This window comes from Orycteropus afer, unplaced genomic scaffold (genome assembly GCF_000298275.1).
Source record: "Orycteropus afer afer isolate SDZICR_OR568_19922 unplaced genomic scaffold, OryAfe1.0 scaffold00016, whole genome shotgun sequence".
Lineage (NCBI taxonomy): Eukaryota > Metazoa > Chordata > Mammalia > Tubulidentata > Orycteropodidae > Orycteropus > Orycteropus afer.
Window position 1 is genome coordinate 20,571,223 of NW_006921603.1, and position 14,101 is coordinate 20,585,323.

The following is a 14,101-nucleotide window of genomic DNA, read 5'->3' on the forward strand; positions in this document are numbered from 1 at the left end:
TACCTGGAGCTTTTCTACTGTTATTGTGTGTGGTAGTTTAGATTATGTGTCAGCTTGGCTGAGCCTGGTTTTGAGTGGCTGGGCAGCTGGATATAGTTATTCCCCATGAGGAGATTGGTAATCAATTCCATGGTGGAATCTACTGTGAGTAGCCTTAGGAATGTAGTCTGCTTCCAGCAAATAAGAAGAAGCTTTGAGAAAGGTCCCTAGCTTTTGGCACGCTTGGATCCTGTATGTGGCCAAGTTGTCATTCAGCAGTCTGCCATGTTGTCTGCCGATCTTGGGACTGTTTCTGGACTTGAACTAGTGGCCTGCCATGTTGCTTGATAATATTTAGACTTTGCCATTTAATTCGTCGACCTTGGTTTGTCAGCCTCAGCAGCCAGCAGCTGCCTGAGTTAAGAGAAGTCTCCAGCTCCAGTGGGCTGGGTGCAAGAGGCAGAGCTGAAGCCCAAGGTCAAGAGGCCTTCACCCAGCCCCCAGAGCTGGCACTTTGAAATCAGACTTCTAAACTCCAAAACTGTAAGAGAATGAATCCATGTTTGTTAAAGCCACCCACTTGTGGTATTTTCTGTTAGAGCAGAACTACAGGACCAAAACACTGTGAGAAAATCTAAAGTCTTTTCTGTGAGACTTGTGTGCATATAAACTAGACTCATGATTAGGTGATATTCATTTTCTATGAGCCACTAATGATTTTTAGTAACTGATGACACTCATCAATGATATCCCAAGGACAAACAAGGACCAAAAGAGCCTTTTAACAGAATATCAAACCCAAACCAAATTCATTGCTTTCTAGTCAATTCTGTCTCATAGAGATCCTCTAAGATGGAGTAGAACTGCTCCACGGGGTTCCCAAGGCTGTACATTTTTATGGAAACAGACTGTCATATCTTTCTCCTATGGAAGCAGCTGGTAGGTTTGAACCACTGACCTTTTGGTTAGCAAGCCAGTGCTTAATCATTATGCCACCAGGGCTCCTATTAGCAAAATATAGTATCTAATATATAAGTTGTAGAATAATCTTCTATTCTTCCTTCCTTCTTGTATTAATCACATTTCTCTATTTTTCAAAAATGTTTAAAAGTGAAATAACTCAACAGATTATAATTTACTCCCTCTCTTTCTATGATAAACTCACTTAAATTATTAAGTTACTTGCTCTCTGTTTAAATGCTTGTCATTTTTATAAGACTTACTAATATTATCCTTATTTATCGCACATAGCCAAAGTACTATATTTTAAAAAAAACACCTCATGAATTATATTTTGTTTATGATGCACGATACAGGTAAAATTCTTAAAAATGGGTTGTGTTTTGTGTCTAAGTCCAAAGTAGTAAATAGGCTGAGGAATAGTTCAGTTGTATCATATTAGGCTAAACTGTAAAATAGGGAAATTCTGGGCCAGTGAATTCTCATCACTTACTTACATTTGATAACGGCCTATATAAAGACATGTAGAAGGTTTTTCATATTGTTGGTTTTGTTTTGTTTTAAGTGTTTATCTCTCATATATAAAACTCTACATGACAGGACCATTTCTTTCTCAAATCCTATAAAATACATCAGCATCATAACAGTGAGTACAGCAACTCATCTCTCTGTGTGAATAGTTATGAATTGAACCTAGGAAGGTGGCTTATTCAGAATAATTTTGCTGACATTCATAAAGAGAGAAACCCATACTCTGAGATACACCACATTTACCAAGCTCTTTTGGTTTCCTTTCAACATTTGAATCTCCCTTTTTTGTGTTTGATCTCTCTGTGGGTTGTTGTCAGATCTCTTTTTTCTTACTCTACACTGCATGGTTTTCACCTCATACTGCTGTTTCTGTCATCAGTTTCTTTATGAAATACCAACTGATGTAAACCTAAAGGTGTGAATTTTTTTTAACACTTCTTCCTTTTAATCCTTAAGTGTATACTCATATGTAACTTGACATTTAAAATAATAATAATAATAATAATAGTAAGCTTTTTTCAGTTCTCTCCAAAACTAAGTGATTTTATGATAGAACTTTCTTGCAATGTTTGCTACTCAAATCTGAGAGGAACATAATCTCTCCTCATGGCTTGGGCCCAGTTATTTATATTGTTTCAGCAGAGTATAAGGGCATATTGATTTCATATGGCCCTTTCCTGTGTCACTAAATTCAACTCCTGCCATAGTTCACCATGAGAAATGCTTTTAAATGAGGTGTAGGAGGAAAAACCCACTTTCCTGTATTTAGGAAGGTAATCTCACAATCAGTCATCCATCTAAGCTAGACCTTATTCTGGGAAGCAAGCTACTATATTTTGCTTCTAGTAAGAAAACATTCTTGAGTTTGGGCTCCACAGTGTTCCAGCATGCCTGAGCATATGCTCAGCTGATAGGGAAAGATGATCCCTTGCCACTTAGAACACCAGGATTTTATATCTACAAAATACAGAAGAATGAGCTGTTCCTCACAGATCTCTTATTAGTTATGTGTTTCTGTCTGTTCATTCACCATTTTTTAGCCTTACATAAATGTTTTGCTCAATTCTACTATAAACCAAACTCACTGCCGTCAGGTCGATTCAACTCACAGTGACCCCTCCTTTGGTTTCCAAGGCAGTAGCACTACGTGTGTTAGATTGGCTTCTCTAGAGAAACACAAAAACCAACAAAGTGTATATATATATATATATAGAGAGAGAGAGAGAGAGAGAGAGAGAGAGAAATTTATCTTAGGAAAATGGCTCACAAACATATAGAAGCCGGCAAGTCCAAAGTCCCTGGAGGAAACTTCAGGCTGGCGGCAGCCTTAGCTTCTGCAAGCGCAGGGGGCCGAGCAATTCAAGGCTGGCAGGCAGTACTCTGGTTGTTGACTCCAACAAAAGACGAATCCAAGATCTCCAGGCTGAGCGGTGGGCTGCTCACTCACGGAAGTTTATAGTCTGCACACCAGGGTTCCAATTCCTCAAAGAATGTCTCTCTTCCCAGGATATCCCTGGATGTCTTGGAAGCAGGCCACACCCCTACGGAAACTCCTCTTGGGCAGATTGGCCGCTCAGAACACAGTCATCTGATCCCATCATGGGAACAACCACACAGAACTGGGGTCCAGCCAAGTTGACACACAGCTCCAACTATTACACTACGGAAGTAGATTGCCCAATCTTCCTTCTGAGGAGTGGCTGGTGGGTTTGAACTGCCAGCCTTCTGGTTACCAGTTAAATGCTTTGACACTACACCACCAGAGCTCCCCAATTCTACTATGGACAAGTAAAAAAAAAGAGTGTTACACAGCGATACTTGGATCAGAGCATTAAAAGAGAGCCTTCTTCCATCGTAGTGGTAGCATAGGTGATTGGCAAGATAGCCTCAAAGAGAGAGAAAATGCAAGATTAACAACTCCAGCCATCCCATCCTATGTTGAGAAGCCAGGTAATTCATTCACTCATTCATTCATTTGGAATTTTTAAATATTGCCTAAGTAGGTTAGCATAGTGCCTAAGGCACTTGACTGCTAACCAGAAGGCTGGCAGTTCAAACCCACCAGCCACTCCTCAGAAGGAAGGTTGAGCAATCTACTTCTGTAGTGATACTGCCTTGGCAACCCAAGGAGGGGTAGCTATGAGTTGGGGCTGACTCGACGGCACACAACAACAACAAAGTAGGTTAAATGTGAACACTTAAATACTAGAGGTCATTTCACCATTTAGTGTAGCACCATTTCATAACAGTTTAGCTCAGACTCAGCAAACATTTTCTGCAAAGGACCACATAGTAAATATTTTAGGCTTTGCAGACCATTATGGTTTCTGTCACAATTACTAAAATGTAATGTTGTAGCATGACAAAAGCCATAGATAATACACAAACAAATGGACCCTGGAAGTTTAATTTCATATAATTTTCACATCATGAAAAAAAAAAATTTAACAATTTAAAAATGTGAAAAACAAGAGCAAGCTGCAAACTACATTTAGCCTGTGGGGCATAGTTTATTGACCTTTAAATTAGCTAAACTTGACAGCATCATGTTGTTGTTGTTGTTGTGTGTCATTGAGTCAATTCCCACTCATAATGGCCCCATGTGGCAGAGTAGAATTGCTTCATCGGGTTTCCTATGTTTCCTAGGCTGTAACCTTTAAGGGAGCAGATCACCAGGTCTTTCTCCTGCAGAACTGTTATGTGGGTTTGAACCACTAACCTTTCAGTTAGCAGGCACATACTTAACTGTCGTGCCACAATGGTTCCTTGAAAGCATCATACTTATGATATAGTTATGTGTTTTTGCCTAAGGCTTAATGAAATGAAAATGTATGTTTCTTTACCCTTCTAAAGGGACCTTTGTGCAAACATTTTCCTTAGAAAATGTTACATTTGCAATCTAGTATTAGTACCTGTCCTCTTTTCTCCTTCTTTTGGTCTCCTCTAAGCCCTAAACCTGCCCTGGAAGAGGTAAATGCCTGGGATCAGTCATTTGACGAGATGGTGATCACCTCAATAAGAAGAAATACTTTTTATGAATTCCTCCAAACAGAAATGATTGAGAGGAAAAAACTTCTCTGTATGGCATGTGAGGACTCAGGAACAAAGCTAGGTGCTAGGACACAAAGATAACCAATCAGATCCTCAGTCTCAAGGGCTCATATTTTATCTTGGAGGGTCAAGGAAAGATTGCTGGAGGAGGAGACACCATCAAGATAAAATGCAAAGTTCAAAGGGACTCGGGTGGCTTTCTTCAGTCTGGAACTTATGGCTTCCTGAGGTCATTGCAGCAGGGGAAGGAGCTATTTTCTTCTTGATGTACTTGACTTTCTTAACTTCCATGAAATCGCACATCTCTGGTTTTTAATCCTACCTTTTGGCCAAATCGGCTTGGTCTCTCTTTTGCTAGTCATATTCCTCTTATGAATCTCTAGATGATGGATGACCTAGGGCTCTACACTGGGCCTCCTTTTATAAGGGGCCAGCACCCAGCCCATGGCTCTAAAAACCACACACACACACACACACACACACACACCATATGTATTCTGGATAGAACTTCAAATTTGTATTCTAACTGCTTGTTTGCTATTTTCACTTAGATGTCAACAGCCATCCAAACTTCGCATAACCTAAACTAAAATTTTTACTTGTCTTCCAAAGCATTGTGCTTCCAAAATGCTCTGCTTAATCTCCCCATCTCATTAAATGAACCACACTCTTCCCTGTTACTCAAGTCAAAAATCTAGAAATCAGCTCTAATTTCTCCTTTTCCCCATTCTCCTATCTGACCAATTTGCTCTCTCTAAAAGATATTCAAAATCTGTTCACGTCTCTCCATTGTTACTACGACTGTCCTAGTTCAAGCTACTATTATAAAGCAATGGTAGATGAAACAGCACATTGACTACAATAGACTACCAGATTCCTCTTTTCTAGAAGGTAAATTTTCAGTGTCAACTTAAAATTCAAAGTAATCATATATTTAAATGATGAGTTTCAAGGCAAAAATAAGATCTTCCATTTCCATAGTGGCTTTGAAATGAGGCTTCAATATGCTCTCTTATTCACAATATGCCCAACAAAATGAAGACTTACAAACGCACCATCTACCTCCCTTGCCAACACATTCTTACGCCTGTCATGACTTCTCAGGGGCAATCACTATTCTAGATTTTGTGCTTATCATCCTCATAGGTTTCTTTTTCATAGTTTTCACAAATGTATCTCTAAACAATGTTTAGTCCTGCTTGTTTTTGAGCTGTGTCAAAATTGCATGCTATATATAATCTTCTGTAACTTGCTTTTTCCCATCAACACTCCAACATCATGCTTCTGTTGATTTTAGCACAGATGAAACATCTCTGCTTCAATCAGAGGACACCCTTTCACTTGTGATCTGGACGTTAAAAAGTTGTGTTTCTAAAAAAAGATCGAGCGAGTAGTCAACTGTGCCAAATGCTGCTGAAAAGTCCAATAAAATAATAACAGAGAAGTAAGGGAGTTGTTTAGCACACAGACTGTTTCATAGAATCTTAGACTCTCAGAATTTTAGAGTTGAAAGAACCCTCATGGTTAGTTAGGCCAATCTCTTGCTTAAATGAGAATCACTTTTTTCGTATTGGTGGCTTCTTCCTCTTTAACGCTTGAGAGACCTTTCATTTCTCATGTTTGTATTTTTAAACATTTTGTACTCTTTTGTTTTGAACATATTGGCCTTTGACTTTCTCTTTCTCACTTACCCATGATAATAGTTATATTTGTCTTTTGGTAGATAACACTGAGGTTAAGGGTTAAGGTTTCTCTTCAATTTGAGTCCTAATGATGCTTTAAGCAGTAGTGGTTTGACATCCCCTGTCATGAAATCTTACACTTTGAAACCCATACGGATGCAATTAATGACTTGTTTCCCAGTAGACTTGCACTGTAGGTGGGCACCATTGAAATTTAAGTTTCACTTGTAATTTATCCTTTGAAGAAATTAAGGTTCTAGAATCCATTTTTAGCTCCCTAATGATCTTCTAGATTGTGGGTTTTTAATGAGGCAAGAAGTGTTCCCCTTAAATTTCTTACCAAAATGTAATTCACTGAAGACATTTAATGCTACGAAACAAGTTACCTGGCTTTAAGACTGAGCACACCCAAGTTTCCAAACCCTAATTACATATTCATTGTCTGATATCTGGTTTGTGAAGTGTTTAGCCCTTTGCTCAATATAGTGAACTGTAGTGGGAAGAGAAAGAAACTGTGGTGGTGCGGTGGTTAAGTGCTCAGCAGCTAATCTAAAGGTCTGCAGTTCAAACCTGCCAGCCACTCCATGGGAGGAAGATGCTGCAGTCTGCTGCTGCAAAGATTACAGCCTTGGAAACCCTGTGGGGCAGTCTCCTCTGTCCTGTAGGGTCTCAATGAATAGGAATCTACTCAGCAGTAACAGGTTTGGTTTTTTTTGTTTTAATGGGAAGAGCAGGGTCTTGGAAGGCAGCAAAACCTGGGCTCAGCACTCAGCTCTGCTGTTTACCACCTGTAAGCCTTTCATAAAGAATAAATTTAACCTTTGGCAGTCTTCTTGCCCTCAGCTGTAAAACAGGAGTAATCAACTGTGCTGCTGCGTTGTCTGCAGATTAAATGGGATAAAGCTACCAAGTGCTTGTTGTTGACGGGCACAGTTGTTTTTGCTGTTAGTTGTCATCAAGTCAATTCCAACTCATGGCAACCCCAAGTGTGTACGGTAGAACTATTCCACGGGGTTTCCAAGGCTGTCACCTTTCGGAAAAAAATAGCATGCCTGTCTTCCAAGGCACATCTGGTTGGATTGAAGCCAAAAACATTTTGGCAAGTAATGGAGCACTTAACCATTTTTGCCACTCAGGGACATAGTAGGTGGTTAATAAATGCCAGGTCCCTTTTCCCATCTATTGCTTGTGGGTTTTTTGTTCTGTTTGGGGATTTTTTTTTTTTTTTCAATTTTCCCTCTGGACCAGCAGAAGTCACTACCTTGATTTGTGTGGGTCATTCTTCATAATCCTGGAGGGTTGGGAGCATTTTCAGAATGTCTTATATAAACGTTTCTTTACTCTTAGGTCTTTAATGCAAGAATAAATCTACCACTGGTGGGAAGGCAGGGGAAAGAAAAGAAGGCTTTAGGAAGGAAAGGAAGTGAGTGTGTAGAAAAAACAGAACAGTAGATGAGAGAGGCAGGAAGAGGAAGTGACAAAGGAAGAGACTAGAACAAGAAGGAGGCACACATGATGGTGGGTGGAAGCACTCTGTGGAGAAATCATAAGCTTGCTCAGGGCCAAACCACTACTTGGTGCAAAATAAATGATAAACCAGACCTGTGTCCGAAGCTTGAATACTCTGCTTGTTCATTTTGAGACCTTGAGCAATACCTTCTCAGTACTTTTCAGTACATTTCAGTTTTCAGATAAAGAAAAATAACAACAGCTAAATTTACTGATGCTTGCTTGCTATGTGTCAGGTGCTATCTATTCATTTAAATTTCCACAACAGCTCCATGTGATTTGTAGTGTTATCATCCTCATTCAACAGATGAAGAAACTGGTTAACATGTGCTCAAGGTCTCAGGTGGGGATTTGTCCATAGAGAGTCTGGCTCTGGAATTCACTGTTCAATGACTACATTTTAGCTGCATCATGAGGCCTGAGGAGGCCATGAAACAGAACTTGTGAATGGGCCCACACAGGACCTGTGCACACTGTGTGCTCAGTACATGTTCCCCTTTCCTCTTGTCCTCTTCTTGACTTCTTGTCTTGTATTGAAGGCTTCTTGTCTTCTGTTCCCTCCAAGGGGGACTTAATTTCCATCTGGTAAAAAGGACTTTGCTGCATCAGAAAGAAACCCAGTGTAGCCTCACCTCAAATATACATTAAGTTTCACTATTTAAGAACTTAGAGGGGTGCTGTTGAAGTCTCTTTTCAGGAGTTGTTTGTACTGATTCTATCCCTGGCTGTGAATCAAAACAAATACAAGTAACTTATAAAAAAAAAAGTTGTACTTTGTCAGAAAAAAGGAAAAAGGAACGTTGGTCTACAAATCCACTTATTATCTTATCTTAAATGGCACGATAAGAAATAGAGTCCATACAGTGTAGGGGAGATAAACATAGCTCTGAATCTATGTCATCAAAAACAAAAACAAAAAAAACAAACTCATTGACATTGTGTCAGATCCGACTCATAGCAACCCTTCCTTGTGTTTCCAAGGTGGTATCACTACAGAAGTAGATTGCCCAAACTTCCTTCCACCAAGTGATTACTAGATGTGACAAAAAGATCATAGAAGAAAGTGTGTACAAAGAATAAATATTGAAGACTTAATGACAATAATTAATATTAACTAAATGAACTTTGGGAGCTCTGGTGGCATAGTGCCTAAGGCATCTGACTGCTAACCAGAAGGCTGGCAGTTCAAACCCACCAGCCACTCCCCGGAAGAAAGGTTGGGCAATCTACTTCTAAAGTGATATTGCCTCAGAAACCCAAGGAGGGGTCTTTATGAGTCAGACCTAAATTTGACAGCAGTGGGTTTGGTTTTTTGGAAATGAACTTTGATTTCATTCCTTGAACAATATATGTGTAAAACATTGAGCAAATAAAATTGTCTTTAGAGTTCCTCCAAAGAAACCAAACCCACTGCCGTGGAGTCAGATCTTACTCATAGCGATCCCTTCTTGGGTTTCCTGAGGCAGTATCACTTCAGAAGTAGATTGTGCAACCTTCCTTCTGGGGAGTGGCTGGTGGGTTTGAACCCCCAGCCCTCTGGTTAGCAGTCAAATGCCTTAGGCACTATGCCACCAGAGCCAGATTCCTAGATAACCGATTATAGCAGGAAACTACTTCACACATGTGTGTGCACACACACGCACACTCACACACTCTTACACACATATTCACACACAAGAGTTGATTGTTAAATTTATTTTCAAGTAGGTTTGATTGACTTTCTGAAGTTAAGTTAGGTTACGCTAGACCATTGTCTTAGAGTTTGCTGGTCATTTAGTCTATCAGTTCAGCCTGGGTTTCTACATCAAGTAGATAATATTGCCTGATTAGTATTTGTTTGTTCATTACTTAACAGTTATTGAGAACCTGATACATTCCAAGTACTGTGCTAATAAGTATGCAGAATATTAAGATTAATGTGATAAGTCTTGCTTTTAAATAGGTCATTATCCAATGATAATGAAACTAAATACATACAACATGATAGGTTCAGGAATGGAGATGAACATAAGGTTTGCCATTTTATTTTCCTTTTTTGTTATATTTTGCTCTTTTTAAGGAGGTTTTGTTTAACATACAGAAGTGTATTTTTTTTCAAGATCAAAAACCATTTTTCATTATGATTTATATCTTTACTTTTCCATTGCAAATTCTTTCTCCAGTCCAATAAAATAGAAATAATCATACACATCTCTTTGAGTTATTTTATTAACGTAGGTACTTTTCAAAAAAAATTGCTTTTAAGGTATTGTTGTTAGATGCCACTGAGTCATTTCTAACTCATAGCAACCAAATGTGCAACATGTACAACAGAAGGGAACAATGCTCAGTCCTGTGCCATCCTTGTTTAGTCTGATATGTACGGTCAAATATATACATGTCCATTCTGTTATGTTCCTCCACTATTTTGTTTTGTTTTTTGGCGGGGAGGGGAAAAAAGGGAAAATACTGGAATATACACAAACAAAAAAACTAAAGGTGTCCTATAATCCTACTTTCTCAGATTCATTTGCTGAATAATCAATCAGTAGACTTTTAAAGGTTTGATCTGTGTAGATATATGTGGTAGTTAAGGTTGTGTGTCAACTTGGCTGGGCCTGGTTTTGAGTGACTGGGCAGCTGGTTGTAGTTATTCCCCATTATGAGATTGGTAATCCACTCCATGGTGGAATTTACTGGAGCAGCTCAGTTGCTGCCTTGGAGATGCAGTCTGCTTCCAGTATGAAGGGAAAGGATTTGAGAAAGGTCTCCAGCTTTTTGGCATGCTTGGACCATACTAAATCTTCATTTAGCAACCTGTTATGTTTCCTGCCAATCTTGTAACTATCTCTGGACTTGAACTAATGGCCTGCTGTGTGGTTTGGTAATATCGGGACTGTGCCATTTTTGTCGACCTTGTTAGCCTCAGCAGCCAGCAGCTGCCTGAGTGAAGAGACACTTCTAACTCCAATGGGCCAGGACCAAGAGGCAGAGCTGAAGCCCAAAGTCGAGGGGATTTTGCTCAGCCCCTGGAGCTTGGCACTTTGAATTTGGACTTCTAGCATCCAAAAATGTAAGAGAATAAATGCCTGTTTATTAAAGCCACGTGTTTGTGGTATTTCTATTAGAGCAGCACATACAAAAAAATAAATAAAACCAAACTCACAGCCATCAAGTCAATTGTGACTCATAGCAACCGCTCCTTGAGTTTCCAAGGTGGTATCTCTATGGAAGTAGATTGCCCAATCTTCCTTCCAAGGAGTGGCTGGTGGGTTTGGACTGCCAGCCTTCTGATTAACAGTCAAGTGCCTTAGGCACTATGCCATCAGAACTCCCAATATACATATAAATTTTTTTTTCTCCTTCAAAACAGAGCCTGATGGGATTTTAGATGTCTGGTACAAGAAACAGCACATTGACTACAATAGACAACAGATTTCTCTTTTCTGGAAGGTAAGTTTTCAGTGTCATCTTCAAATTCAAGGGTATTATATAGTCAAATAAATGATGAGTTTCAAAGCAGAAAAGACCTTCCATTTCCATAGTGGCTTTGAAATGAGGCCTCAATGACTTGGTTGGAGCTCATCTTCTCAGACATATCCTCATGATACTTGGCTTAGTGCCATCTGCCTTTGACAGATAAGGATGAGAGCTCTGACCATGTTCTCTCCTGTGCCCAGTCTCATCCTTTTCTTGTCCCACTTCCAATCAATCAAGGTCCCTTTCCATCCCCAGGCGTTCCCACCTCTGACCCCAACTACACCATCTCTTGAGCCTCTTCTCTGTTCTGACTCTCTGCTCACTGCCATCTCTCCTCCATACAATATATGCCCAGCAGTGACTCTTCCACCTGACTTAGTCCCTGCTTAGGAAATAAACAATGGGGAGCTGTGGATATGGATATTTAGGAATGTATTTTCCATAATCACTGAAAGGGGAGAGGATGGAAAGGAAGACTTCTTACACTAGAATAACTAATTAAATGCCAGTTTCAGTTATGTAATCTTGGCTCATGGTGACCCCATGTATATATGTTAGAATAGAATTGTGATTCATAGGGTTTTCAGCGGCTGATTTTCTCAGAAGTGGATTGTCAGACTTCCTGTGAGGTACCTCTGGGTGGATTCAAACTGCCAACATTTTGGTTAACAGCTTAGTATGTTAACCATTTGCACCACCCAGGGATTCTGGAATACAGTTAATATTAGAAACTAATAGGTATAGAAAGCCATCTTATCTTAGGAATAGTAATAAAGTCCTAGCAAATTGAACAGTCTTCCAGAAAACAATGAGGTCTAACATTGTGACAGAATGTGAAAGTTTTACAAAGTACTGAAAGCGGGCATTGTCATTTCATTGACTGCCCACAAAAGCCCTGTGAGGTTGGTGCTAGTATCCCCACATAGATTTAAAACAAAAAAATTAATGGGCATCAGACAGAGTGACTACTTGCCCTTAGTCATCCAGCCCCAAAGTGGCAGGGCTGAGACTAAGACCCCACCTAGAACTCTTTCAGCCACAACCTGACTCATCTTTGTTGAAAGAAAATACTGTTTGAATGGAACCAATGATTGAAAAATTCTTAAGAAGTTTTGGGGTGAGCTGTACTCTTTTTTATTTCCCCCAGCCCGCATCCCTTTCATTACACCTCTTCCATAAGGTGAGATAAATAGTTTTGGAATTGTGAATTTGATGAGCATCAAATTAGAAGAATCAGAGTAAGAACTATAAAGTCCACTGATGGGTTAGCATGATGGTTGTTTGTAATTGCAGTCTTCTTTGGTTTTAAGAAATGAACTCTTGCTTCCTCTGTCCCTCTCTGTCTCTTTCACACACATACAAAATGTGGGGTATAAAGGGAGACTTACTATAAATAACTTGGTGAGTCATAATCAAGCTCTTCTCTTTGAAACTAAAACTACAGCTCAAAATCTATTTCAAAATAAAGCCACATTTAATGGGAAGACAATTCTTACAGCAAGACATTGAGAGTAACCATAATTTGTGAACATTATAGAAGAGCCCAGCTCAATTACTGGTTCTTGGTTGTCATTTTCACAAAAAATCAACTGACTAAAACCAAAATTCCTCTCCCGTAATGATCCTTCCCTCCAAAATGCCCTCCACAGTAATCTAGAAGATATGTTGCTTTAGTCTTATTTCACCCGTTCTACCCAAGAATTTCTCTCAGCTGAATGAGGGTGATGATTTGCATAGCTGACTAGACTATGTGGAGATCAGTAAATGAGAGGACACAAACAGAAAATCACTAGGGACACCAAGGTAAAATTAAATGGCTAATGCATCATGTATCTTTATCTTAATAATAAAATAAAAGCCCAGTTCCATGCCAGATGGTGCTTCTCATTGTAGCAGAGTTTATAAAAGCATGATCACTCTGAAACTAGTTGTTATGAACCGTCGAGTCAGCCCTGACTCATAGCGACCCCTCCTTGGGTTTCCGAGGCAGTATCACTACGGAAGTAGGATTGCCCAACCTTCCTTCCAAGGAGTGGCTAGTGGGTTTGAACCACCAGCCTTCTGGTTAGCAGTCAAGTGCCTTTAGCCACTATGCTACCAGAGCTCTTAGTATCAGAGTGAAATCTTGTTAGCCACAGGTAATGCTTAGCAAACTTGCATATGCAAATTATTCTCTCCTGCTCATTTTGATCTTAGTCTTCAAGCCTCATGTTCTAAAATGAGATGGTGGAATTAGAAAGGATGTTAACATTCTTCCGGCATCCTGGGTGAAACAATTGGTTAAGAACTTGACTACTAACTGAAAGGTTGGTACCACCCAGAGGTACCTTGGAAGAAAGGCTTTGCAATCTGCTTCTGAAAGTTCATAGCCATGGGAAACCCTATGGAGCACAGTTCTACTCTGCAACACATGGGGTTGCCATGAGTTGGAATCAGTGGAAGCTGGTTTGGTTTTGGTTGGGTTTAATTGTTCTTCCAGTTCACCCTTGATCTAATGCACAATTGATCCTGGGGATGGCACTACACCATTTTGTTCAGTTGTGCGTTGATCTCCGTGAGACCAGGACTGACTCAACAGCAGCTAACAACAACAGTAACTCATCTTTCCTCTCATCTTAGACATTCCTGCTCTAGCCAGACAGACAGGACAGACAGATGTCTCTAATGGGACCTTCTGGAACAGTGAGATCCTACTTTGTAGGCAGCCCATGATGTGCTTGGACATCTCTTGTTGTTGTTGTTATGTGCCATCGAGTCGGACCCTACTCATAGTGAACCCATCTTGGGTTTCTGAGGCAGTATCACAACAGAAGTAGATTGCCCTATCTCTCTTCCAAGGAGTGGCTGGTGAGTTTGAACTGCCAGCCTTCTGGTTAGCGGTTAAGTGCCTTAGGCACTGTGCTACCAGAGTTCCCGGACATCTCTTATCA

The 14,101-nt window shown here is 39.9% G+C and overlaps 1 protein-coding gene across 1 annotated transcript in view; it reads left to right on the forward strand.

The window, feature by feature from the left end:
* IL12RB2 (interleukin 12 receptor subunit beta 2) overlaps positions 1 to 14,101 on the forward strand; it is a 97,002-nt gene that overhangs the window by 23,297 nt on the left and 59,604 nt on the right. Inside the window, exon 7 of the mRNA XM_007959344.2 lies at positions 11,065 to 11,144. Coding sequence (XP_007957535.1) covers positions 11,065 to 11,144 — 80 coding nt within the window. The remainder of the gene's footprint in view (positions 1 to 11,064; positions 11,145 to 14,101) is intronic.